Source organism: Epinephelus moara, chromosome 14 (assembly GCF_006386435.1).
Source record: "Epinephelus moara isolate mb chromosome 14, YSFRI_EMoa_1.0, whole genome shotgun sequence".
NCBI lineage: Eukaryota > Metazoa > Chordata > Actinopteri > Perciformes > Serranidae > Epinephelus > Epinephelus moara.
In genome coordinates, this window is record NC_065519.1 from 19,986,133 (window position 1) to 20,011,832 (window position 25,700).

Below are 25,700 nucleotides of genomic sequence, written 5' to 3' on the forward strand. Positions count from 1 at the left end.
CAGTTCTTAAATTAGCAGCACACTGCTTGCTTGTAAAACATAGATTTTATCCAGTGCCTTTAATAAAGCTTCAGTTGTGATTGTGACTGTTAAACTGTTGCATCCTTAGTTTTATGTTCCTTCTTGTCCTTTTTATCTTTTCATTGCCTTTTCTTTTCTTTTTTTTTTTAAAGAATATAGTTTGAAATGTGATTATTTATCCTTATTAATGACCCATGATGATAAAATCACAGCTGTTAAACCCTGCTCCTCCTCTGGCTCACCCTGAATCCCTCCACAGCTCGCAGGTAGGCCACCAGCCGAGCCAATCACAACCCCACACAGGGTAATTGACAGTGTGGCCCCGCCCCCCCAGTCCACCTGTAATCCAATCCGCGGGCCTGTCACAGGTAAAACCGGCCTTAATTTCTCAGCATAGCCCCAAAAAAGCGAGAAAAGCCGACAAAACCCGTTCTCTCAGTCGGGGACACCTTGTTTGTTGCCGCGGCCCTCATCCAGCGTTAGCGGCGGAGTTTACCACGGTAAAGAAGACGGATCGGATTTTCAGTACCAACTAGAAAGTCCAGTTCGACCGACCGAGATGTCACAGGAGCATGACAAGTAAGTTGTCCTGACTCTCCACTTTTAGCCTGCACCAGGAGCACGAGACACTTTATACTGACTCTAAATATCTTTTGGGGATTTTTACACTTACTTTATAAGCTCATTGCGCACAGGGATTTTAAAAAGAGGCGCACTGTGATGCACCTCTCACCTGCAGCTGCTGACGTATATTTTTCACCTGTATAATTTAATCATCATTATTTATCATAGCTTCTTTTGTTAAAGGGTGAGTTTACTTTAAGACTTGGCTGCCAGGCTGTAGAAGCGATTAGATCTCATAGTTTCCCATGGAGTAACTCCGCTCTCTTCACCTGTCATGTTCAAGCCTGTACAGGTGTATCTCCACCTGTCGTGCGAGCACAGGCGCCTGTTAGAATAAAAACTGTCCCGTGATAGCGATGGGCGGTTTAGTGTTTGATTTTGCTTTAAGCTCTAACAGTTATGTGGATAGTCTTAATGATGTTTGTTCAGGAATAAACATGGAGCTCAGCAGGGAGCTGTCAGCCAAAGAAAAGTGGCTCTGCGGGTGGTTTTATATCAATGTAGGAGTTTTGATCAGTGGCTTTACTCAAATGTGTTGAAATAAATTATTTTTTAAATGCTGATATAAAAGCTTTTACTATGTTGTGGTTTTTTTTTTGAGGGCAATGACACGCAGACTTTTGAGGGGAGTGAAACTGTACACCTGTTAGGCGTTGGCTCGACTTTACTAACACAGACAATGTAAGCAAGCACAGGGCCATATGAGGTTTTAGTGGATTTTACTCTACATGATACAAATGTTTTGGCTGTCAGAAATGAAGGACTGCATGCACACTTCTGTAAATGTTAAAAAAATGTGTGTGTTTTCATGCTCTTGTGCATTAAAGGTGAGATATGTCGGTGAATTCATGCTGCTCCACTGACTGTATGTGAAATCTAATTTTAATTTCTGCCTGAAAACAAACTTTTCTTTCGTTGTTTTGTTGTAGTAATTGGTTACCCTTTCTCAGAGTTTGATTGCCAGTAAATACAGGATCTTATCAGGTTGCCTTTTATGAATAGCACAATTAGATATAGGATTACTAATTATCACTTTGCCTTGACCATTGAAGGGAAAAAGAAGCTGGATTTGTTGTAGTTACTCAGCGTGGAAACTGAGCCAGTCCGTTTACACTTTATCATAATTGCTTTGTTGTGGCAGAAAATCAGGCAGATGGATTTGGTGACAGGGTGATTGTAGGCGTATTATACAGGAGTGTAGTCTCCAGAGTTTGACAAGGAGAGCTAATGACCGAGATGAAACTTTAATAACAACAGCTCGACTAATGACTTTGTTTCAGTCGTTAGGATTAATACGTCTGTGTAAACAGGAGCTGAGTAAACATTAAAATTGACTGTAAATAGGCCAGTTCAGCCCTGAAATGTTTTAGTTTTCACTTCTCAAAATTGTATCTTTATTTCCATTTGAATTAAAGCTCTTTACCTGAGTTCTATGAGCTTAAATTAACACATTAATACCATTACAAGCAGATGAGACACACAAAAACACAAGCTGCTGTGTTCTTATTGGCCCAACTCAGTCCTGTTTACAAAGCAGTGACTCTTAAGGCGTTACAAGATGGAAGAGGAAGAAGAGGGAAAATACGCACACAGTGACTTAGAATAACAACTTTAGCTTCCCTTATGAAAGACAGTAGCATGGCGCAGGAATGTGGCAGGGTCAGGTGCGTCACTTGTGGTCAGCTTCCCAACCAATGAGAATTCCCCGAACCAGAGTTGCCACACCAGACGAGCCTGTAGAGCATCTTTCGCTGGAAACACTTCGGTGGTTCGATGGCTGAGATTTGTTGCACAATCATTGAAAAGCTTGAACAACAGGTCTTACCATAAAGAACATCTACATGGTTGATCTCTCGCTCTTATAACCTGTTTGTCTGTTCTGAACGAGGTCGTGATTGCAGGTCTTGGTTTTGTGAACTCGTGTGGAGTCAGTGAGGAGAGTCAATCTGGAGATCTTAATCCTAGAGGCCATATCTGCTCTTTTAAACATGTACAAGCACTTTCCTTACAGTGTATTTTAAATAATGTCTTTAATTGTTGACATCAAACAAAATATTTTAAATGACATTATCAGATCTCTCCGTTAAAAAAACATAAAGTAATAACTGAAGAATTGCATGTAGATAAATGTGGGTTAAGTCACTATCTATCACAGAATTAGGAAACACGACGGTGAGCAAAGCCCTTGCATTGGGTGTCTGTGGCCAAGGGTATAGGTTTCATTTTAACACTCAGGGGAGCATACATGAAATGTGGTGTTTGGGGTCCTCTGCCAGATAGTTTTGAGCATCAAACGCTTCATTTCCTGCATTCTGGTGAATTTTTATGTCCTAATTTCTGCATTTTCTGCATCAGTTTTTGGTCTAAATGTCTTTAAAGCTGTCAAAATAAAAGTCCTCTGCTATTTGCATGTTTTTTAAATGGGAAAAAATCTACACCTATGTCTGTGGCGACAAGTAGCGTACAGTTAATGACACATATTTCAGCATCCAGCAGTGGTTGCTCCTCCAGAGAGTGTAGGCGGAGCTACATAACAGACTCTTCAGCTCACTGAGTGTGAAGTGGTGGACTGTCTTTTTCTGGTCTCTGCTTGACTTTATGTGTGAATGGTTACTTTGGCTGAACAGTCAAAGAAAAGAGTGAAACTTAAAAAACAATTGAAACTGAGGTGCCATGCCATTGTTCCAAAGCCCATTTGTCCAATAAAAGTCCCACTGAACCTAAAGCCTATTTCTCCAACAGCCTGTTTTCATCAAAAACAAACATCCATTGCTCCGAAATCCCGAGTCTCCAAAAAACACACTCCCTGTAGTTGGTTTCAGTTTCCCTGCTGTGTTTGAGCCACTGGCCCTGGGTATTTTTACTGACCCTTTGCAGCGTTTCTCAGGAGCATTTGAGCCACCAAATCCAGATGTTTTTCGGCGACCCATCCCTGATTTTCTTGCGACTATTGTTCCACCAAACATGGGTGTTTTAAGCCAAAATATGATCTTCTGCTAAGGCTTTTGTGCCTAAACGTAACTACGTCTTTACAACGTCGTTGTTGACAGTTGTAATGTGTCCATAGTTTACAGAGACGTACAATGCAAACATTTTTTTCTGGCGATTATTTTGTCTCACCACACTGAGAATATATTCTTGGAAAAAACAGGACTTCAGAGCAATGGTCATTTGTTTTTGGTAAAAATGGCTGTCTGAGAAATGGCCTTTTGGTCCAATTAGACATTTTTTGGACAGGGCTTCAGAATTTTCAGAACAATGGGCGGTCCCCAAAATGGAAAGAGAGATCCTAAAAACCCACCTGCAGTTACTGGATATTGACATAGTTGCCACCAAAGCGAACAGTCAAGGAGATCTTCATGAATGTAACTTTGACTTCTTATTCATCTGGATAATACACGGTAACTTATGACACTTCTTCTTCTGTTTACAGTAAACGTGCGGTCCTGGTTCTCCAGAACGAGCCAGGCTACGGCAGCCAGCGTCGCTCCTTCACCACAGAGGATGAAGCTTGGAAATCCTTCCTGGAGAACCCGCTGACAGCTGCCACCAAGGCCATGATGAGCATAAACGGAGATGAGGACAGCGCCGCAGCTCTTGGCCTGCTCTACGACTACTATAAGGTAACAGAAAACTTACTTAGGAATTACTGTGGGAAACAATTCTCCATCTTTCTAAGCTCATCATGAACTTGCAGTGGATCTGTACACAATCAAAAGCAAAATCTTGTATTAGTTACCAAATCCTTTCAGGCTTTACCTATATGGTCTTTCTCCATACTGACATCCGACCATGAGGCAACATCTGTGAGGCAGAGCTTATGTCATGTAACTGATCTATAGACAGCGTGATGGACCCAGCTTGTTGGATGTGATGTGGTCAGACGCTGAGCGGCTGTGTTTACCCTCCCATACAGGTGCCCAGGGAAAAGAGAACAATAACCCAGAACAAGCCAGAAGCCTTGGTCTGTGATGTGGATCCCAACAAAAGGTAGGCAGCAGCCCTCACCTAATACCACCCCCCTTTAAAAAATAAGAGCATGAAATGCAGAGGGGAACCACGGCGTGAAGGGAACGGAGGGACATGAGCTGTTTTTGCATTCTCTGAATTTTGTGTAAATTTGCATATATATATGAGGAAACGGTACAGAGTGCAGCCTTAACCGCTCGTTTATTAAAATCTATTTAAAACTGTACACATATACATCATGGAGGAGAACCTGGTGTCTCCAAAAAGTCTTTTCAGGAAGAACAACAGCCTTGTTTTTCATTTGAACCCAATTTATGGGTAACCCACTAGATTTGTTCTTCATTTAAAAGGGGGTCCATGATGCTCATTTATTAATGTCTCACTTGTATTTTCTGTTTCTACAAGGACATTTTTAAACACTTAAATGTAAAAAAACACTTTATTTTTTCCCCCACTGTCTTCGGAGGAACACCTGTATTCACCCTGAGTCAGAAATGCTCCGTTTTAGCAACTGTCTTTTTAAGCTCCTCTCCCCAAAAAGCCTGGTCTGCTCTGATTGGTCAGTGTTTCCCTTTGTACATCACTGCAGCAGAGGGAATGACTGTAATAAAATATAGCGACTCTTTCTACAATGGTACACAATGATACATAATTGGAGAAATTTACAACATCGGTGACGAAGATTGGATGTTTTCTTTACATTAGCATGTAGCTACATGTAACAGTGTATGTAATGCAAACACCTGCACTAATGTGCCTGGAACAGATGAACATATAAAGAAATCAATAACGAAATGAAGTCGGCTTGTCTCAAAAATCAAAAATGAAAGTGTTGGAACGACCCGAAGCCTGAGGTTTTTGCTCACAGGGTTTCCTTTTACATATGTTTACCTCATTATTTTAAACTTTGTCCGCATTTAATATGAGCATTTGACATTGTAACATTAAAAATATGTGACAGAAAATATATGACAGAAAAAAAGTAAAAGCACAATCAGTCTCCTTTAAGGTAATACACAAGGTTATACTAACTTAATTTCATCAGTAGGTCTCACCCAGGTCAAGATGTACTTTTCAAGAGACCTAAAAGTAAAAAACATTCACAGTCACACAACCAAGTGACACAAAACAAATGAATAAAACCAGGCACAGGTGTCATAAAGTAACATAAAGCTTTAAAATCTCAAAAAAGGATCAAATAATTTATCTTGAGAGTTGTGTAATTCATTTTAAGCACATGTGTAAAACCTGAATCTGAGAGTTTTGCGTACGTATTAGTTATGCAAGGGTAATAAATCAATCACTTAAGTAGTCCCCGGAGGGCAAATGGTCGCGAAGCAGTGAAACATAAAACATCAAATTAAAAACACAAAAGCACATTAAACACATATGCAAAACAAAATAGAAAATGTTCTGCATGAGGGGCGGGCTGCTTTGAGTGTCAGGCTGGGTGACAACAGTGACCTCGGCTTCTCAGTCAAATCCACTCCTTGCTCCAGCCTCTTGACCAAACTTGGCCACTTTTGTGTCCAAAAAAACCCAATATGGCAATGGATGAAATTCTGTCCACAGTCCACAATCCAATGGGTGACATTACAGTAGCTATGTCCATTACTTTTACAATCTATGGTTTCTAATCATCTGAACGTAAGAACCTTTGTGTGAATACAGGTCCTGAAGGTGCACATGAGCTCATGTCAGCATTGTTAGTGTTGTGTGGTCAATGGGATTTAAACTATGCTGGACAACATATTAAATCCAGCACTACATATGTGCTGTTTTTCTTTGTTGCAGACACCAGATCCAGGCTGGACACTCATTAGCTCAACTTCAGGAAGCTGGAATGGAGAACAGGATCCAGGTCCTCAAGGGGCCCTTCAATATCCTTCAGCTGGCCCAGGAAAAGAGGGCCCAGTTCCCCTCACCAGGTCTGTTCACAGTCAACAACATAAACAGACACGAGCAACTTAGAAGTAAAAAAAAACCTGATTGTTATATTGCCGTTTGTCCACTCAGACACGACCGTCACTGTTTCCATCGCCGCAGTGCCAAACTACCCGCCCGTCAAGACAGAGGTGCCCACCCACGGCTTCTCAGTGACCGTGCCAAACGACTGTGCCGAAACCGACGGCCACGTGAGCGTCTTTGACCGCCAGCTTGCCCACAATGCGGTTCAGTTCAGCCCCAGCACCCAATCCCGCACGCCCCCCGACTCCACCTTCTCCGAGAGTTACAAGGATGGTTCCCAGGAGGTGTGTGTTTCGATCCCCCTCTTTCTAAACCCCGCTAATGCTCTCCCTACAACCCCCCCTTCACTCTACTCTCCTCTCCGCTCTCAGATCTCTCCCATCACACAATAGGATATTCACCTGATCCCATGGAGCCAGCGGTGGGCTCAGCCTTCCCTGGTTTTATTTGAACATGCCAAAATAGCGGCCAGTGTGTTATTATGCCATTGTCTCACCAACACAATAAAGTGCTGTACTTTTCTCCTACAATAGCCAAAGCCCTTTCTCTCTCCTCTTATTCTATTTAACCTGAAGGGGAATTACCTTAGAATAGAGTAACCCAACAAAACCGCTGTACGGGAGGGGGTGAGGGGGGGTTAGCAACATGAGGGACAAGAAGAAAAGGGGATGAAGTGGACAAAGTAATTAAATCTACAAAAACTCTCAGAACGATCGTTAATTAAAATATTGGTGGTGAATTATAAGTATTTGTTGGTGAATATGCGGAGCCTCACTTCACACTCTGTATCTGTTCTCTTTGTGCGCTGCAGGTGTTTTCCTTCCCAGGGGATCTCCAGTTACGTATGGCCTCCATGGCGCCTGAGGACTACACTCAGTTTGACACTGTGCCGGGGTAAGTCGTGCTGCCGCCGGCCCACCGTCCGACTTCCACCGCCATTCAGCTTTTTGACACAAGACCGCAGAATGGTTTCATTCATAGCGGTCACAGGGGAGACACCAGACTCCCCTACGTGTGAAAGACAAAAGTCTGCACACACACACAGGTGTTATCTGGTCCTGTACACTGATTTTAAGGTCACGGTGTAGCTGCAGCAGCTACATGATGCGTGTTTTTGAATGCTGTTGTTGCATTGTCATCCAGTTTTACAGAAAATAAATGCCTTTTCTTTGTGTTTCATTCTTGATGTTTACTTCATTCCCTTGTATTTCAGGAATAACTTCGAGTACACTCTTGAGGCGTCCAAGTCTCTGCGTCAGAAGACAGGTGACGGGACGATGACGTATCTCAACAAGGGCCAGTTTTACCCCATTACCCTCAGGGAGGTTGACACCAAAGGCATTCAGCAACCCATCACCAAAGTCAGGGTAAGAAGGGAAGATAAATAAACCTGAGAGATACTGACATTAATCACATGCTGAAACATCATTATGACATATTGAGTTTTAATTGTGTGTTATCATCCATTGTCAGAGTGTAGTGATGGTGGTGTTCGGAGAGGAGAAGTGCAGAGATGATCAGCTGAAACACTGGAAGTACTGGCACTCCAGACAGCACACTGCCAAACAGAGGTGTCTGGATATCGGTAAGAACCACTTTCTTTAATTTAACTGATACACAAATGATCATCCTGTGGGGGAAGTGATCCTTTAAGCTGTCAAATACATTTAAAAAAAGAGCACTGCTGCAATATCAAATTAAAAAAGAGTCATATAAAGTCAAATATAACATCAAAGACACTGCTGGTGCACAGATGGTGGTAATTTTAATGATCCACTGATTCATTCCTGGTGATATCATTGAGTCGACTGATTAATCCTCCCGTGTCTGCACAGTTAAGTGGCGGGTTGAAAGGGCAGCTTAGCAGCAGCTGACAGGAAAAGGTGTGTTGCTGGGGATTAATGCTGCAGCCTTTAAAGCTACAGTTGGGAACTTTTATAAAAATAATTGTCATATTAACTGAAATTGTCAGTGTATTATGAAAGAAGTACATGAGACAGATAGTCACTGAAAAGAATCATGTCCCTCCTCCTCTACTTACTGCCTCGGCACTGGAAACAACCAATCAGAGTCGAGGAGTCTCTAAAGCAGCTGTCAATCATGTCAACTGCTCCATGAACTGTGGTCAAAGTGTCAGACTAGGCAAGGCAAAAAAAAAATTTCTTTATGAAAGTTGCCAGCTGTAGCTTTAAGGTCTCATTTACATGTATACAGAGGTTTTTGAAAAGTTATTTTCCCACTACGTTCAAAAAAAATTCTGCCCACATGGCCTTTGTTCTACAAAATGTCTTCGTACACACTAGACGGCAAGAACGTTCGCTAGCATCACAGTCTCCCCTCAAACATAATAAAGCGTGCAGGCTAATGAAACCCTTCTTAAAAACACCTCCTGGAGATCTCATCACAGTTGATTCTCCTCTGATATAAGGATGAAAGCGCTCACTCAGAGATACAAGCTATGGTCTGGACATGCTCATGATATTGTCCCACCATCTGCTGGTTCAAGTGGGCCTGATCCAAAACCAAGAAATTCTGGCGGACCATTAACATTCGGTGCAGCCGATGCCTCTGTGCATCTGTAAGGTGATGCAGCAATACGAAGCTGAAGTGTAAAGTAGTCATTAGATCAAGCAGTGCAAACAATACGTTAGCAAACAGCTAAGTTAGTTCTCTGTTGTTATTGTTTCTGGCTTATGCTTACTACACAAAGCAACAATGGTCATGTATGAATCATAGACTGTATAAATAATCGGTTGGAGGACTCCTGTTTTAAAGCCTCCAGTTCGGCGTTTTAGCTGCCGCCATCTTGGTTTTTTGGAGCCAGGAGTAGAATTTGGCCATTTGAGGAACTGTAGTTCTTGGCAGTTCGGTGTTGGAGGTTGCCACTTGGCGCAAACTGAGAAGCTGTGAACCTTAGAAGTCGTTTTAAAAACTTTAGAGACCTAAGACTCCATTTTGAGCGTGGGACAAACTGTCAAGGAAAACATCTGTTTACAGAAATATCTCCATACATGCAGACAGGGCCTAAAACCTCACTGTGTCATACAGTAACTCATTGACTAGAAGTTTAGAAAGTTTTCAGTACACTTTTACAGTAGCCAGGTTGGTTCAGTCATACATCTCACTCTGCTGCTAAATTAGCCGCTTAACTCTCGTTTTATTGTCACAGCTGACTACAAGGAGAGCTTCAACACCATTGGAAACATTGAGGAGATCTCCTATAACGCCATTTCCTTCACCTGGGACACCAATGAGGAGGCCAAAGTAAGAGACACTCACACACACACAGCTTCACAGGCATCCAACTGATTGACGTTACTTCCACTCTCAAGGCTGCTTCTAACATCACTCATGTAAGAACAAGTGTAGTGTTTGGTCCACAGGGTTTCCATACACTTCCTTGTCTTGAACTCTTAATATCAACACACTTAAAACTTTAAGCCATAAATAGACCAGTAGACTCCATTTTAAGGTCTTGTGTGCTTTTCGCCACAGACCAGACTTAAGGTTTCAGGTGCTGACACCTCTTTGTCGGCGATCATCAGCGGCTTTGTTCATTGTGATCCTCCAAAACAGTCGTTAAAGAAAATTGAGGCCTGTGTAGAGGAGTGAGGATGCTGTCATGTCGTTCCTCCCCTCCTCCCGTGTGTTTGGTCTTGTCGCGTAGAGACGTAGTGGAGATATGTGGTGTGAGTTTTCTTGACTGGTCCAACCTGCCTGTCACCCCTATTGTGATGGTGTGTATTAAGGTATTTCTGCGCACCAGACAGGAGCAACAAAGAGTGCAGGAATGAGGAAACTCAGCGAGGGGGCACAAGGACAGTTAACAAATAAAATCCCGTCCAGCAGGTAGCCAGGAGAGGTGAAAGAGAGGAGGAGCTTCTGTCCTCTCTTGATTCTTATTGTTGACCCTCATGTCAGCGTTCCCTGGCACTGATCCACCGTCAGCCTGAGATGGAGGACGACTGACAGGAGACAACATGGCGCCACAGCTCATCCCCCAGCGTCTTGCTCTCTGTGGGCTTCATTTAACTTAAAGTCACATGCACAAACACATATACACAGTACATACACACACACCAGGATGTGGGTCTAACTGTCTCATGACTCCAGGCCTGTGTCCATAGGATGTTCATCCTTGTGTGTGTTCACTGCCTCTCCGTGTGTGTATTTTTGGAAGCACCGCCCTGCTGCGTTGTTTGAGCGTCTCATCAATGAGATGTTAAATGAAAGATGAAATGTGTGTGTGTGTGTGTGTGTGTGTGTGTGTGTGTGTGTGTGTGTGTGTGGCTTGCCCCTGGGGTAATTGCTCTGCAGCATATACGTATTTGCTGTGTATTTGCACAAGGCAGCCCCTCCCTTATGTTTACCTGCTCTGGGGCAGCTTACTGGTGTTATCACAGAAACATCTTTTGATGACAATGATTTCTTTTCTGCTTTTAACAGTTTGAAGCTTTATATTATTAATTTTTTGCTGCACCATTACATTCCCTAAAACCATTAAAATATTGCTTTACCTGCCTTGTTTTCAAGGTAAATGCTGATAAATAACTTTACTAACTAATCTAGGTCACTTTATCAGCCATTTTAGGATTTCGTAGGTGATGATTTCGCAATTCAATTATGGGCGCAAAAGAAAATTGCCAAAGAAGTTGCAATGCTGTCATGGATTTAGAGCTTACTATTTTGAGCATTCAGTGTTTCTCACAGAATTAAAAATCTATTTGTGATGGAAGTGGAGTAGCAACAGCTGATCACCAACATACCGATGACCTTCTCTGTGAGCTGGTCTCCTCCTGCTCTCTCCGCTGGGTTAGCATGAGCCAACACATCAGCAGTGGCTAACATACGACACAGAGCCATTTAACAGTCCCAACAATGTCATACCTACACCGAAACGGCTTTACTCTGTCATTGAACCCCTCAATAAATGTTGGGTAACATCAGCAGTGTGATGCTAACAGTTATCCCTGTCACTGTGTGTGGCTCTGTCACAGGTGCAGCAGTAGTCTCGTGATAAACAGAGAGAAAGCATCAAGGAGGGGCTGAGTGAATCAATATGTTGTGTGCAGTTCTACAATGAAAAAAGTGGTGCACCAAAATTTGAGTTGTTGTTCTGACTTGAGGGGGCATTCATGTGAATTTTCCCAGTCAGGAACTCATTTTTACAATTATTCTGACACGTCACGAATGCAGCTTTAAGTTGCCAGAAACATAACATACCAGAAAAATCACACCTCTAAAAATGTACAGATCTTTTCTGATTATCACTCCAAATATTATCATAGAACACTGTAGAAAATATTGTATCATTTACACGCACAAATGCAGCAGAAAAAATGAAAGAGAAACAATAATACACTCTGTTTACATGTAAAGTGATTTCACTCGACACTTGACATCACCACTTTCAACTGGTTTTCTCAGCTTGTTTCCACATGATATATGAATAAAGTTTCTTTGCTTTGAATAAAACAGGGTCTGTGTGTATTCACCGATGAAGAGCTCCAGAGGGTTTTATTTAAATTCATGCAATGCATGAATGCACAAATTAATTCACAAAGATCCATTTTATTTGCCTCTTAATAATATTCATATTATCAGTGATATCTGCTGCTCACTCCTCGGTGTCTCTGTGTAAGGTGCTTCCAAATGCTCTGTTATGATAGTGCGTTTTGTTGACACAATGACAACCTGTTTTCAGTACAAGCACCACGAGGACAAAGGAGCATCTCCACGTTTTAAAAAAACACCTAACTTGTGATTACTAGAGTTGGTCAATAGAGGGCAACACAGAACACTGAATGTAGTGTGAGGACTGAAGTGCAGAAAGGCCTCCAGTGTTTCACTATGATGCTCATGTGAATGATAAAGTAAAAAGAAGCAGCCATTGATGAAACAAGTTGCTGTTGACTTTAAGCTAGCAGATATTTTTATGTTAAAGTTGGACATTTTCTCTGTGCTTTAACCACAGCTGTCCCTCCTTCCTCCCTCCGCAGATCTTCATCTCTGTCAACTGCCTGAGCACTGACTTCTCCTCCCAGAAGGGCGTGAAGGGTCTCCCTCTGAACCTGCAGATCGACACCTACAGCTACAACAACCGCAGCAACAAGCCCATCCACCGTGCCTACTGCCAGATCAAAGTCTTCTGTGACAAGGGAGCCGAGAGGAAGATCAGAGATGAGGAGAGGAAGCAGTCCCGCAGGAAAGGGAAGGTCGCTGAGCTCAACCCCAGCCTGGCCTGTAAGTCACTCAGGAGTACTTCACCTTGTTTAACATGCAGAGGCAGGGCAATGAAACCACTGTTGTTTGATTTAGGTTTATTTACTACCTAATCCCAGAGGTTGTGTAGCAGTGAACAGTGATACAGACACTTCATAACGGATCACCCTAAATCACCCATATCAGATTTTAAAGGTGACCTTTTCACCCCCAAATCAAAAATACATATCTTTCCTCTTACCTGTAGTGCTGTTTATGAATCTAGATTGTTTTAGTGTGAGGTGCCCAGTGTTGGAGATATCAGCTGTAGAGATGTCTGCCTTCTCTCCAATATAATGGAACTAGATGGCACTCGGCTTGTGGTGCTCAAAGCGCCAAAAAGATTCATTTTAACAGCAGTGTCTCTTTCCAGAAATGATGACTCGGTCACCCAAGAAAATCACAGACTTTGTTGTGAGCAGTTTTATGTAGGAACTATTTTCTGTCTAACAAACTACACCCGCCAACTGTATCACTGTGCAGAAGGAAGAGTGCATCTACTGCTAGCTCACCTAGCACCACTGAGCTAGCTGATGCTACAGCTCAGCTGAGGAGGACACCATTAATGCTACATCTTGGGCTTGTCACAAGCATGAGTAGATGCACACTTCCTTCTGCACAGTGATATGGTTGGTGGGTGTAGTTCGGTAGAAAAGAAAAGTTCCTGCATGAAACTGCTCACAACAAGGTCTGTGGATTATCTTGAATAACCAGGTCATGATTTCTGGACAGAGTCACTGTACAGGATTGTCGGTTAGTGTTTGTAAACACGCTCGCCAGCGAAAGTGAAAGTAAAAGCCAACCCCAGATTCCCTGTCGTTTGGCGTTTTGCCTCGCTATATTCAGTGTATGGTGGATGCCAGCTGCTAACTTGCTGCTGGTCACCACCTTTTACTAAAGCCCCGACCTCCCCTGAATGCTTTAGGTATACTGTACATGTCCTGAGCACAGAAAATAAGAAAAAAATTGAAAATAAAGGTGTAGGGCAGAGTGTCTGCAGGAAAGATTACCACCAGACACTTGTAATGGGTCATAGGTGATATTTGAGAGGGATTACTTCTGTATGAGTCTGTACTTAAAAAAACAACAACAACTGTATAGTGAATGTTTAATGCAGACTTCAAGACTTTTTAAAATGTCCCTCTACATTAATGGACACGTAAGTCTAACCCGTTCCCTGTTGTGTCTTTTCCTCCCAGTCGTGGACGTCAAAGTTCCCATCCTCCAGAAACGCAACGACGTGACCATCTTCAAGATGATGACCGACCACGAGACCCAGCCTGTCCTCTTCATTCCTGATATCCACTTCTCTACCTTCCAGCGCCATGTGAGTGCCGGTCACAGACACACAACTCTAGCATAGGTTTACATGTCTTGTATGTCATCTCTGACCACGAACATTTTGTTTTGCTACATTTATGTAACACTCGTAGCATCTTTGTCGATCCATAAACAGTTTTATTTTTCAGCTTCCACCCACCCATCAGCCAGCTGGGTCGAGGTGACCTGCTTGTTTGCTAGTTGGCAGGAACAGTGAGTTCTGGTTGCGAGCTCTGATAGGAGTCCTACATACCGATGGCTGTATTTCAGACTGCTTACTCACAAGATGAATCATTTACCAGTGACTCAAAACAAACCGGGGGCTCAGAAGATACTACCTGTTCTGCCAACCTAATGCTCAGAACAAAATAAATAGGCAGATTTAGAAACAGGAGGAGGACTGTGGTTTTTGTTAATGATGTGTAGATGCTGCATGTTGCAGATTTTGCCTGCATGCGTGCAGTTTGTCAGGGTTTTATCTTCTCGGTGACTGGACTCTGAGCTTTGCTTCCTGCACTTAGGATGAACACGTCACATGACACTTACAAAGGTGTGTGTGGCCCGCACACAAACGTTTTTTAGGTCACTTCTGGCACCTTTAATGTCTTCTTTGTCATATGATGAGCTGCTCTATATATAGTGAAAATGACTGCACAGAAAATAAACTTACCTTACCTTTGAGCGCCCCCTGCTGGCCACATTATGAGCAGGCCCACCTGAGTACAAGTCAAATAAGTACTTTTTCTACCTTTCTCTCACTCTCACTATGTTTACTTTGCTACCAGCGAGACTGAGGGACGGACAGGAGGTTATTTTTAGTGTTGCCAGTGACATTGAACCTGACTGAACTGCTATCAGTTTCTGATAAACTCTGGGTTTACTGGGTTTCCTCTTAGAATAGAATTCTATTAACAGCAGAGCCTGCAATCAATACAGTCACAGAGCGAAAAGGCTGCAAAAACAGCTCCTTTCTGAGGATTAAGAAAACCAACAGCAAATAAATAATGATGGATGGACTTTGCTTCTACTAAATTTGACCTAATTTTAGAGTTCTTAAAGTCTATTTTTTTCTATTTTAATCGTTTTTATGTAGCTTTTCATTGTTTTTAGATGCATTTCTTCACCATATGTAAAGCACTTTGAATTACCTCTGTTTTTGTAAGGTGTTGCAAAAATTAAAATACTTTGCTTTGCATAAAAAGAGAATGTGATAGCAACTGATGTATTACGTGTGTCCCTATGTAATTAAACGAACAGTGTGTAAGATTTAGGGGGATTTAGTGGTATCTAGCGGTGAGGACTGCAGATTGCAACCAGCTGAAACTTGTACCGCCTAGAACTCTTAGAAGTCTTTATCGTTTAGGAGGTTTTTACCGGGAGCTGAATTATCCGCAGAGGTCACCTCCTCTCTAAAACAAAGCAACAAGGTGAATAAAACCATTATTAACACTGAATAAAGTAGTTTTACGTCACAAAATCTGTGTTTTTCCCATGCTCTCGTCATGGAGGGGCTGCTAACTATGGTGACGGACGCAAAATCGTGAACTGGAACCAGTGTTTGGTTTGTCATTTCTGGGCTACTGTAGAAACATGGCAATCTCTGTAGACGAGGACCCGCTCCCTATGTAGATATAATCTTCTCGTTCTAAGGTATTAAAGAAAACCTCTGTATATCAATCCAGTTCTGCCAATATATCCCCCTGAATCCTACGCACTGGACCTTTAATAGAAGACCGTGAGGAAGAAGAGGCTTATTCTGTAGTTCTTAAAAAAAAAAACAATAACTCAAAAACATGTTTTCCAACCTTTTGACCCCTGAAAGTGATTCTGTGAACCCCGTAAGGGTGCAGACCTGCATTTGGATCACAGTACCTCCAGCTGAGTTGCCGCTTAGTGTTGAGCAGGGTCAGTTCTCAGTGATAAAGCAAGAGTAAATGGGTCAATAGAGGAAACCTTTGGCTGTTGACTTTATCTCCGACCTGGCTGACTGATTTAGCCGCCAATTTGGCCTTGAGGGCAAACTGTTATTTGTGATATTGGGCTTTATAAATAGAATTGAATTGACTCAAACATGCAGGGTTAGTACTGCAGCAGTCACAAAGTAGTGCATTTTAAACATGCATTGCAGGATATATATATTAAAATTATGTTAAGTGCTTCTTAATGTCAGTTATTGCCACGAGTATCAGGTTCCCAATACTCAGACATCCATATCTGATACTAATAGCAATTTAAAGTAAACTCTGATACTTTGTATGGTTGGTTGTTTTTGAGTTAATGTCTCCGTTTCTGTTTCCTCTGCAGCCTTACTCACAAGAAGATGCAGAGGACAGGTGAGTTCATTGGGGCCCTGATTTCATACTTGCTTTTAAAGTGTTTTTGAACCGAGACAACCTTTGGCACCTTCCCAGTAAAAGCCATACGCATATACATGCTTCTAGGAAATGCCCGAGGGCTTTGTGTGCATACGTGTTTTATAGCCTGCTAACTGGTTGTTAAGGACATTTAAACAGTAATTTGTGTGTTTCTGTGTGTCCACTGCAGCTCGGGCATGAAGAGATTACCCTTCAGTGATGATGAGTTCGGTTCGCCCCCAAACAAGATGGCGAGAGCGGAGGAGCCAAAGAAAGGTACGTGTGTGTTTATGTGAGTGTGTGTGTTGCTGTAGTGCAATGCTTTGACTGTTCACATGCTCATCAGGTGAGTTATGCTCTTCTCATGGGCTAAATCAGCGTTTTAAAGTGTCTGTGTGTGTTTGCTGTGGTCGGCCCCTGAGGGCGACCCACACACACATTCTCTCTCGGCCATGTGACTATTCCAGGTCTTTCAAAACACACACGTGCCCAAGGCCTCCATTGACCCAACAAAATACCACTGATCACTACATGCACACACACGAATGCAAACAAGTCTGTGCCCTTTACCCTACATCCTATCTCTAGGCATACAGCAAGCTTTCTTTTAATATGTAAACGCATTATTTAAGTTTTGTTATAGCCAGAAGAGGAAAGTCTTGATCATTTAAAACTGGTTTCACACAGATTCTGCATGAATACACCTGCAGAAAGTCAGACTTGATCATGTAAAACAAGTTTGTGCTGAGAACCAATTGACCTTATATATGCATATTTTACAGATGTGAAAGCATGGGTAATTTGTCATCTTAAAATGACTTTAAATCAAACTAAATTTATCTATAAAAGTCTAGGTGAAGTTTAATCTCTCCACGACAGCTGCCATGTTTTTCCACTTAGAAAACTGGCAGCAGTGCGATGCGTGAAAGAGAGAACTGCCAATCATAGGAAATGACGTCTGTTTCAAAGTTATCCACGGCAGCTCCAAACCACAATGAACTGTGCCCTACAAATACGTTGTTGCATTATAAACACCACCATACACTCACTTACTGTACTGTTTCACTTCTTTCTTATTGAGTTTCGCTCCATATACAGACATGACACTAGTGAAACTTCCTGTGCACGTACAGTAGATACGTCTTTAAATGTTTTCTGTATTTAGAGGCCACATACATCACACGCTGCTGCCACAGGTTGGAAAACAATATGAGGAAATCTATTTAGAGTCTGATCTATTTTGAGATGGGTCTTGTGAATGAGAGGTGGGTCTGTTCATTTATGATGATTGTGCTTTCTAGGTGTGCTTTGTCTGTGGCACGTCTTTGAGTCTGGACGAGCGCCCATGCAGTCTGGCAGGAGGGGTGTTTTGTTAAAATGGCCTGTAACACTATACTTGAAATTTAATAAAGGATTAATCATACAGTGCACGTGCCTGAGCTTCACTGCTTCAACACTGAGACGTGCATGCAGTAAAGCCACGATTCCTCAAACCCACACAAGTGAACCAACGTGGCTGTCAAGCTGTTCAGACTGACGTAAATACATGCTTCGTGTCTGCCAGTGACTTTTATCTGAGGCCAGATTTGGGGTTTGTTTTTGTGTCCAACCCATGAACATACGTGCTTTCTTTTGACGCCTTCTCGTTTCTTCTTTCCCTTTCCACCACACAGTCCTGCTGTACGTGCGCAAGGAGACGGAGGAGGTGTTTGATGCCCTCATGCTGAAGAATCCCACGCTGAAAGGCCTTGTGGAAGCTGTAAGTGGTTCTCAGTTCATTAAACTGGTAGTGGCTGGTGTTGAACTTCATGTTTCTGATGTATATCAGTGGTCTCGGCCTTGTACCTGTGTTCAAAATCACATACTAACATACCGCATACTCATAGAAGGATTACTGAACAGGCCTACCTGGCGCAGGTCGGCTCTTAACGGCTCTCGCCATCATTTGTAATTATTTTATCCAGCTGTTAATTATTTAAAGCGTCTGCCTCACGGTCTGCCATTGGACAGTCTGAAGAGCCACAGTGCATTTTTGGGCGGTCGAGTATGTCCAGTAAGCTCATGTCTCAAACTCAGAAACTCTTGCTAACCTAGTATACTTCCTGACATATCCCACATATACAAACTCCACATACTGTGCAGTTGGAACGCACTACATACTCAGCTTTACATCACACTTAATATGCATATTGTGTTATTATGTGATTTTGTACACAATCTGTGTGTCTAAGCAGCTACAGCAGGTTAAATAAGCTGTGACAGGACACCAACCCAGCATAGTGTACGAAAGGATGAGAACAAGGAGTGGATTTAGGAAATTGAGAGAGCGAGAAAGGGTGTGTGTGTGTTAAAAGGGGACACAGGGGGACAATAAAGTCAGTAATTGAGGGGAGGGATGGGAAAAAAGTTGTGGAAAAGAGGAAAGTGGAGGCGTCCTGGGGAGAGAAGAAGAGGAGAACGTGGGAACAGTGGAGTTAATGAGGTAAAGCAGATAAGCTGTAACAGGTGTGTAAAGAATAATGCTTTTTGTTTATACTATCTTCCGCCTTTATAGACAGAGATAGAGCTATAGTGCTGTTACAGAGTCCCTTCTTTATGCCCCCTTTGCATTTTTACACAGAACCAAACAATGGTGACATCATGCTGCACTGCTGGGTGTGACATGTAACACAACAGCGTCAGCCTCTAGTGTGACATATAACATAGGCATTGGCAGGGTTTTCTAAACAATAACAATGGCATAACATGTCAACAACAATCAATTACTAACCATGTTGTATGGTGGCTGATCTCGTCCTCTGTTAAGAGGGTAACAAGCTCCTGGACCTTATTGTTTTACCAGTTTGTGGACATTTTTGGCCACTTTTCTTTGCCTTTGAGTTAGCTGCTAACTGCTAACAGCTACTATTTAAATCTCCCATGGTCAAATTGTCACATCTGTCCCACCCATGATCCCATCCTGCTGGCTGTCCCGTTTATACAGAGGTTGTTGTTACTTCCTCCGAAGGGGGAGAAAACTCTGTCCCCCCTGTCCGCGATTGTACCGTCTATACAGAACAGCGAGGCGGCATAATGGCGTGAAATTCCCGCCTAGAAGAGGTAGTGTAAAAGGGGCTTTTGGAAGCTTGAAAGAAGCTTTTATATTTCTTTAAATAATTTGACATTGATTTGTTTTTTTCTTTAATCAACCAGATTTCAGAGAAGTACGAACTACCTTTGGAAAAGGTTGGAAAGGTCTACAAGAAGTGCAAGAAAGGGTGAGTATGAGTCAGTAACACTGCGCCACACTATGTCTGAAACTCTGTGAGGGACCAAATCTGATACCAATTAATAACCAAATTAACTAGAGATTGCCATGGAATGGCATCACTTTAGCCACGACACAGCGATCCACGACTTAAAATGAATGTATACCATGGGCGTAAAGTGGGGGAGCCAATGGTTCCTTCTACCACATCCATCTTCAAACTTAATCTACAATTTGAAGAGTTTGTGACTGCATCTTGCACAGTTGTGACACTATTGCGTTGACAAAATCTGTCCACAGACAGACAAACAGACACAGACTAACCCCTGTCAGAATACTCAAACTTCTGTGGTAGTTCTCACTACAACAGGTGCCACCAGGACCACGTTTTGCCATAATGATACGCACACATAGACTCACAAGGGTAAAACAATACCTGCCGTTGCAACCTTGTAGCCGCAGGTGACAAATGCTGTTCTACCTCATTCAGCAGGATTCTCCTTAGGGGCTCCCTCAAATTGTATCTGTCTAATTGGCAAATGAAGCTTAATTTAGTTCTTCTTCAAAATGCAAATAATGACAGTGTCAGTCAAACCCCTCGCTTTCCCAGATTCATGATTGGCTGATTTATGTCATATCCCTGAAACACAAAACAGCACTCCTTTACACTAACACCAAGCAAAACTAAAATAATTTCTCCTTATTTAAACTTTTAAACATCTTTCTAACAAATTAATATGGACATTTGTGAGTTAACTGAGCATTAGCAAGCTGCTGTTGCTATGGCTGCTGCTGTGATGCACATCAGCCAATCATGAGCTGTAGGAGCAGACTCATACAGGCTTGATTGACATCACCATAATTGGGATGTTGAAGGTAAATTAAACTGTGCGATGATTACATTTGCATATTGAAGGTAAAGCCATGATCTTGAGCAAATCTTGCTGTAGTACAATACATCTTAAAGGAATGTTTGGTGTTTTGGGAAATATGCTAATTTCTTGTCTAAAGTTAGATGAGAAAATTGACAGTTAAAACGTAGTTGCAGCCAGTTAGTTTATCTTAGCACAAAGACTGTAAAGAGGGAAAGTGTTAGCCGGCTCTAAGGGTAAGCTAATGGGCTACAGCTACATTTTCAAGAAAGTGAACAAAGATGTTCCCCAAAACGTTGAAGTATTGCTCTAAAGGTCCAGTGTGTAGCATTTAAGGGTATATATTGGAAGAAATGGAATATAATGTAATAAGTATGTTTTCTTTAGCGTATAATCACCTGAAAGTAAGAATTGTTGTCTTTTCGTTAGCTTAGAATGAGCCATTGATATCTACATAGGTAGCGGTTCCTCGTTGACGGAGTCTGCCATGATGCTCCACCATGTTTGTACAGTAGCTCAGAGGAGACTAACCAAACACTAGCTAGGGCAATTTGCGTTTTCGAGTCGGCCATCGTAGTTAGCAGACCCTCCACGACAAGCAGCATCGGAAAAACACAGATTTTTTAACGTGAAACTGCTTTATTCTGTGTTTTTACTGGTTTAAATCACTTGGTCTGTTTGTTTTGGAGAGGAAGAGACCTCTGCAGATAATTTAGCTCCCGGTAAAAACTTCCTGAACAATGAACACTGGGGGGAATTCTAACTGGGAGTAGTTTCAGCTGGTTGCTATTTGCAGTCCTCACCACTAGATACCATGCTGTTCTTCAACAGAGAAGATAAAGTAAAATGATAGCAGCCTATGTTCAATGTCCTGCCAATCTGTACTCTCAAAGAAAGGCAGAAAAAGTCCACAAAATAATATTTAAAATAATAATTAATATTTTTTGGTATGAAGATGAAATAAAGAGGTTGCTAACACCCATGTCTGTTTTCTTATAGGATCCTAGTCCACATGGACGACAATATCATCAAACACTACTCCAACGAAGACACCTTCCAGATCACCATGGAGGAGCTGGGCGGCATGTACAAACTCACCCTCACTGAAATTTGATTGGATGGTGCGAGGTGACATCACCTAGACCAGAGGGATGGAGGACTTATGACATGCAGCTGTCAGGAGTAGTGGTTTACACGTCTAACTACGCAGTGATTATGGACTTTTTCTGAAACTTAAATCATGTTGTCTTTGTGCTGTATTAATGTCAAACAGATTTTTAAAGTCCCACAGGAGGTATTTAAAAAAAAAAAAGCCATAGCTCTTAATAGGCAGCAGTGCTAATTAGATATGTAAGCTATACATTTTAATTCATTTTAAAACCTTTTTTTTAATGTATACGAATCAACGAGTGAGGACAGACTTGATTGTTGTGACACCTTCTCAGTAAGTCGCAGATAATAGCGCCCACTTTTGTAAATTTTTGTGCAGAGCGTTTGTGGTGCTGCTATACCTCATGCTATGCTAGCAGCAGTGTTTCTTGTTCTGAGGAGAAACGGCCCATGTTCCTAAAGCCATAGCACTGATGATTACAATTCGTAAAGTTGGGTATTTAGCGCACAAAATAAAGACAGCAAATTGTTGATGGAGCCCGAGAGGTTCAGTGTATTAAAACTAAACAACATGGCAGTATTTAGTGTGTAAAACTCTCTTTAAACACCATACAATTAGGGTAGAATATTGTAAATGTTTGTTGTATTTTTTTTTTTAGCATAGGATACATGTTTGTGAATGAAATTACCTTTTTTGTCAGATCGATTTAAATGATGGCCTTTTTTGTAAGTATTAAATAGTCACTAAATGTATTGATAATAATTTTAAAACACCCCTTACCTGTAGAGTAGTTTTCTGAATGTCGATGAAATAGGTCAATGAATGTCTAGTCCAGTCCACGCAGGCTGTCCTGGAAGTGCAATATGATATTTAGGTTCAGACACATTCAGAAAAGAAATCTCCTCTATTGCCATAACTAAAGTATATAATACATATTCACGGATAAACATTTTTTTGGAAATATTATTGTATATATCCACTGAAAAAATGGATCTATATGATCCCTCTTTTGTATCTCAGTACTTATTGTGTATATATTTATTAAAAGAAAGGATGTGGGTCATTGTTGTTGTTTTTTTTATCCATATATATCCAAATTTCTGTTATTCCTATTATTATAATGTTTTTTCTTCTTTTTATATGAAGTTATTCTAACATTACATGTCAAGGGACAAAAAGTAATTAACATGTTTTTAACTGATGTTTTTTGTTTTGTAAAAGACTTGATGCACAAAGTGCCCAATAAAGGCTCTCTAGCAGCGTCTGTTTTGGTTGTCTCAGAGTTTTTCATACAGTTAGACCTATTTTATTCCCTTCCAAACACAAACTTTACAAACTTTCTATTTTAAAACAGACTTGTGATCTATGAATATGAAATGGTTTCATTAGCAGCTCTGTTTGCGGTTGATGTTGAGCTGTAGCAGAGATCATCTGTGCCTATGCCGGTGTCTTCTGTGTCTGTCCACAGGAACAGATGTCTGGGCATCAACCCTAACCCTGAGCACAGGAAACAGGCATGACAGAACAGCCTGCTGCAGAGAAGCTGCTCGGTCGGAAACCTGGCCACAAATTCCTGCACACACCCTCTGGTTGAAGTGGGGTATTATTTGATATTTTAGCCCCATATTTTTGCTCTAGGAATGTAATGTCAATCAGCCGGTCCACACCTATTGGATAGATTACCAGGAAATGTTGACACAGATGTCCTAATGACTCCGGTGATCCACTGACTTTTCCTGTAGTGCCACCATGAGCCTGACATTTCAGGTTTTGAGTCAAGTGTGTCAACAACTATTGCAATCAGAGTCCAAAACCAAGGAATCAAACACAAGGAGCAGGCTGGAAAACATGAGCACACTAACAACAAATCTGGCAACTGAATGGGGGAAACACTGGGCTTTAAATACACAAGGGTTGATTACTAACGACACACAGGTGAGTGGAACAAGACACAGGCGAAACACATGAGGTAATTAACAAAGGCAGGAAAACTGAAGAGGTAAAAGAAGCACTAAACACAATGAGAACACATTTCAAAATAAGACAGGAAGTGGACACAAACACATGAGCATAAACTTGACAGAATATCACAAGATATTTCCTCAGTGTGTTCTTAAGATGTGGAGTTTACGAGAATGAGAAGGACATACGGTCACAGCAACCTTTAACTTTGACCACCAAAATCTAATCAATTCATCACTGAGTCTAAATGGACATTTGCGTTTATGAGAATGAGACGGATGCAAGATCTTTTCCACTAACATTTCCAGGAACTTTCATTTCCAGGAATTTATTTACCTGGGTAAAGGAATTCCTGGTAATCTGTGTGGTTTGGGTTTCAACTTAAAGTTCCAGAAAATGTCTTCAAATCAGGCTGATGACGTAGATGATTCGGCATGTGCCCTATATTTAGCGCCGCCAGCTTATTGACTGGTAACATGGTAACATTAGTGCTGATAGAGAGAGGAGGGGCTGTTTGTCTCTATACTATACTCTATACTACGGTCTTTGATAATTTAGCCCTGGGGCTAATTTAGTACCGGGTTTTGGTACCCATCCTTAATGAAAACACAAATGAAGTGAAGCTTGTAGAAATGAAATTAAGTTTACAGCCACATTGGCACGGAAGTGTGGAACGCTGCCAATGTGTTTTCCACCACTTAGCGTTCTTCAGCAAACAGCCCCGCCCCTTAAGAATTCCTGGGAATCTGAAAAGTCCTACCCCCCTACTAGGTACTTTTTTCAGGGAAAGTTTGGGGTTGAGGGAAAGTTTTTTCCCCGGGTAATTTCGGTGGAAACGCGCCAAGGTTTTTCAAAATCCAGGGTAAATGATAAAAGTTCCTGTGGTAGAAAAGGGGCTATTGTGTTCATGACAATGAGATGGACACAAGGTCACAGCACCCTTGACCTATGACCACCAATATCTAATCAAAGTGGATGTTCGGGCCAAATTTGAAGAAATTTCCTGAAGGTGTTCTTGAGATGTGAATACAACAAGTGAGGTCACAGTGACCTTGACCTTTGACCACCAAAATCTAATCCATTTAATGCTAAGTCCTTGTGTACGTTTGTGCCAAATTTGAAGAAATTGCTGATAGCTCAACTACTTTCATATTTGCATAGTTTTTCAAGTAGTTAAATAACTTTTTGCCATTTCTACAAATAATTTTAGGCCATAAAATGAATTCTTTTTTTAAATTTTACCATTGCCTCTCTGCTGTAATTGTTCTTCCTTTGACCACAATTAGCCAGAAGTATTGATTAGTGCTTTTTATTAACAAATGTTCACAGAAGTTGTTGCAGGTTATTTTAAGTTACCTGGCTAAGTGAACAATCCTGCCTGCTGCAACCCCCCGACATGAACTCTAGTTTCTGGAGGCAGGTGTCTGACAGATGGACATTGTATACAAAACCAAAGCTGGCATTCTTTGCAGTGTTTTATTTTTTTGTGTGTGTTATAAGTTTGTACCACGTGTACATTGTCAACACCACACTAGATGTGTCCCCTGGGTAGCTTTGTTGTAGTTCATCTTCTTCCAGAGGGAAGTAATCGGTACCTTGCAAAGCTATCCTTTCAACGTAGCTTCCCCAACACTGCTGAAAGGCTTGAAGACTCATTTAATAATAATTTGACCAACTAGCTGCACTAATGTTGCCATGCTTCCCTGTTGCCCTTTGGTGCAATGCCATCTGCTCTGTCTCTCCTTTACTGTCTCTCTCAGTTTATTCCTGAGATGTCCTCGTTTGAACCCACAGTTGGTGTCAAGATGCAGCTTCTGCCCTCCGTATTGATGACTCTGAGCGAGGTCAGGAAACTAGCCGAGCTCACAACTTGAACATATGCTCACTCTTTGTTTTCTGTCGTATTTTCCTATCAATGATAAAACATTACATCAACAGAAGGCACAGAGTAAAGTGGGTATTGGCCAAACATTGACTCACTCTACTGATTT

The 25,700-nt window shown here is 41.7% G+C and overlaps 1 protein-coding gene across 1 annotated transcript; it reads left to right on the forward strand.

The window, feature by feature from the left end:
- Window positions 1–415: 415 nt before the first annotated feature.
- Window positions 416–23,011, forward strand: grhl1 (grainyhead-like transcription factor 1). Its single transcript, XM_050062309.1, has 16 exons — window positions 416–600; window positions 4,079–4,268; window positions 4,562–4,635; window positions 6,409–6,542; window positions 6,631–6,866; window positions 7,394–7,476; window positions 7,796–7,949; window positions 8,056–8,167; window positions 9,752–9,846; window positions 12,582–12,825; window positions 14,043–14,170; window positions 16,468–16,496; window positions 16,708–16,793; window positions 18,191–18,276; window positions 19,710–19,774; window positions 21,636–23,011. Exons 1-16 carry the CDS (start codon window positions 581–583, stop codon window positions 21,748–21,750), a joined length of 1,851 nt encoding a protein of 616 aa, XP_049918266.1. The 5' UTR covers window positions 416–580; the 3' UTR covers window positions 21,751–23,011.
- The last annotated feature ends 2,689 nt before the right edge of the window (window positions 23,012–25,700 follow it).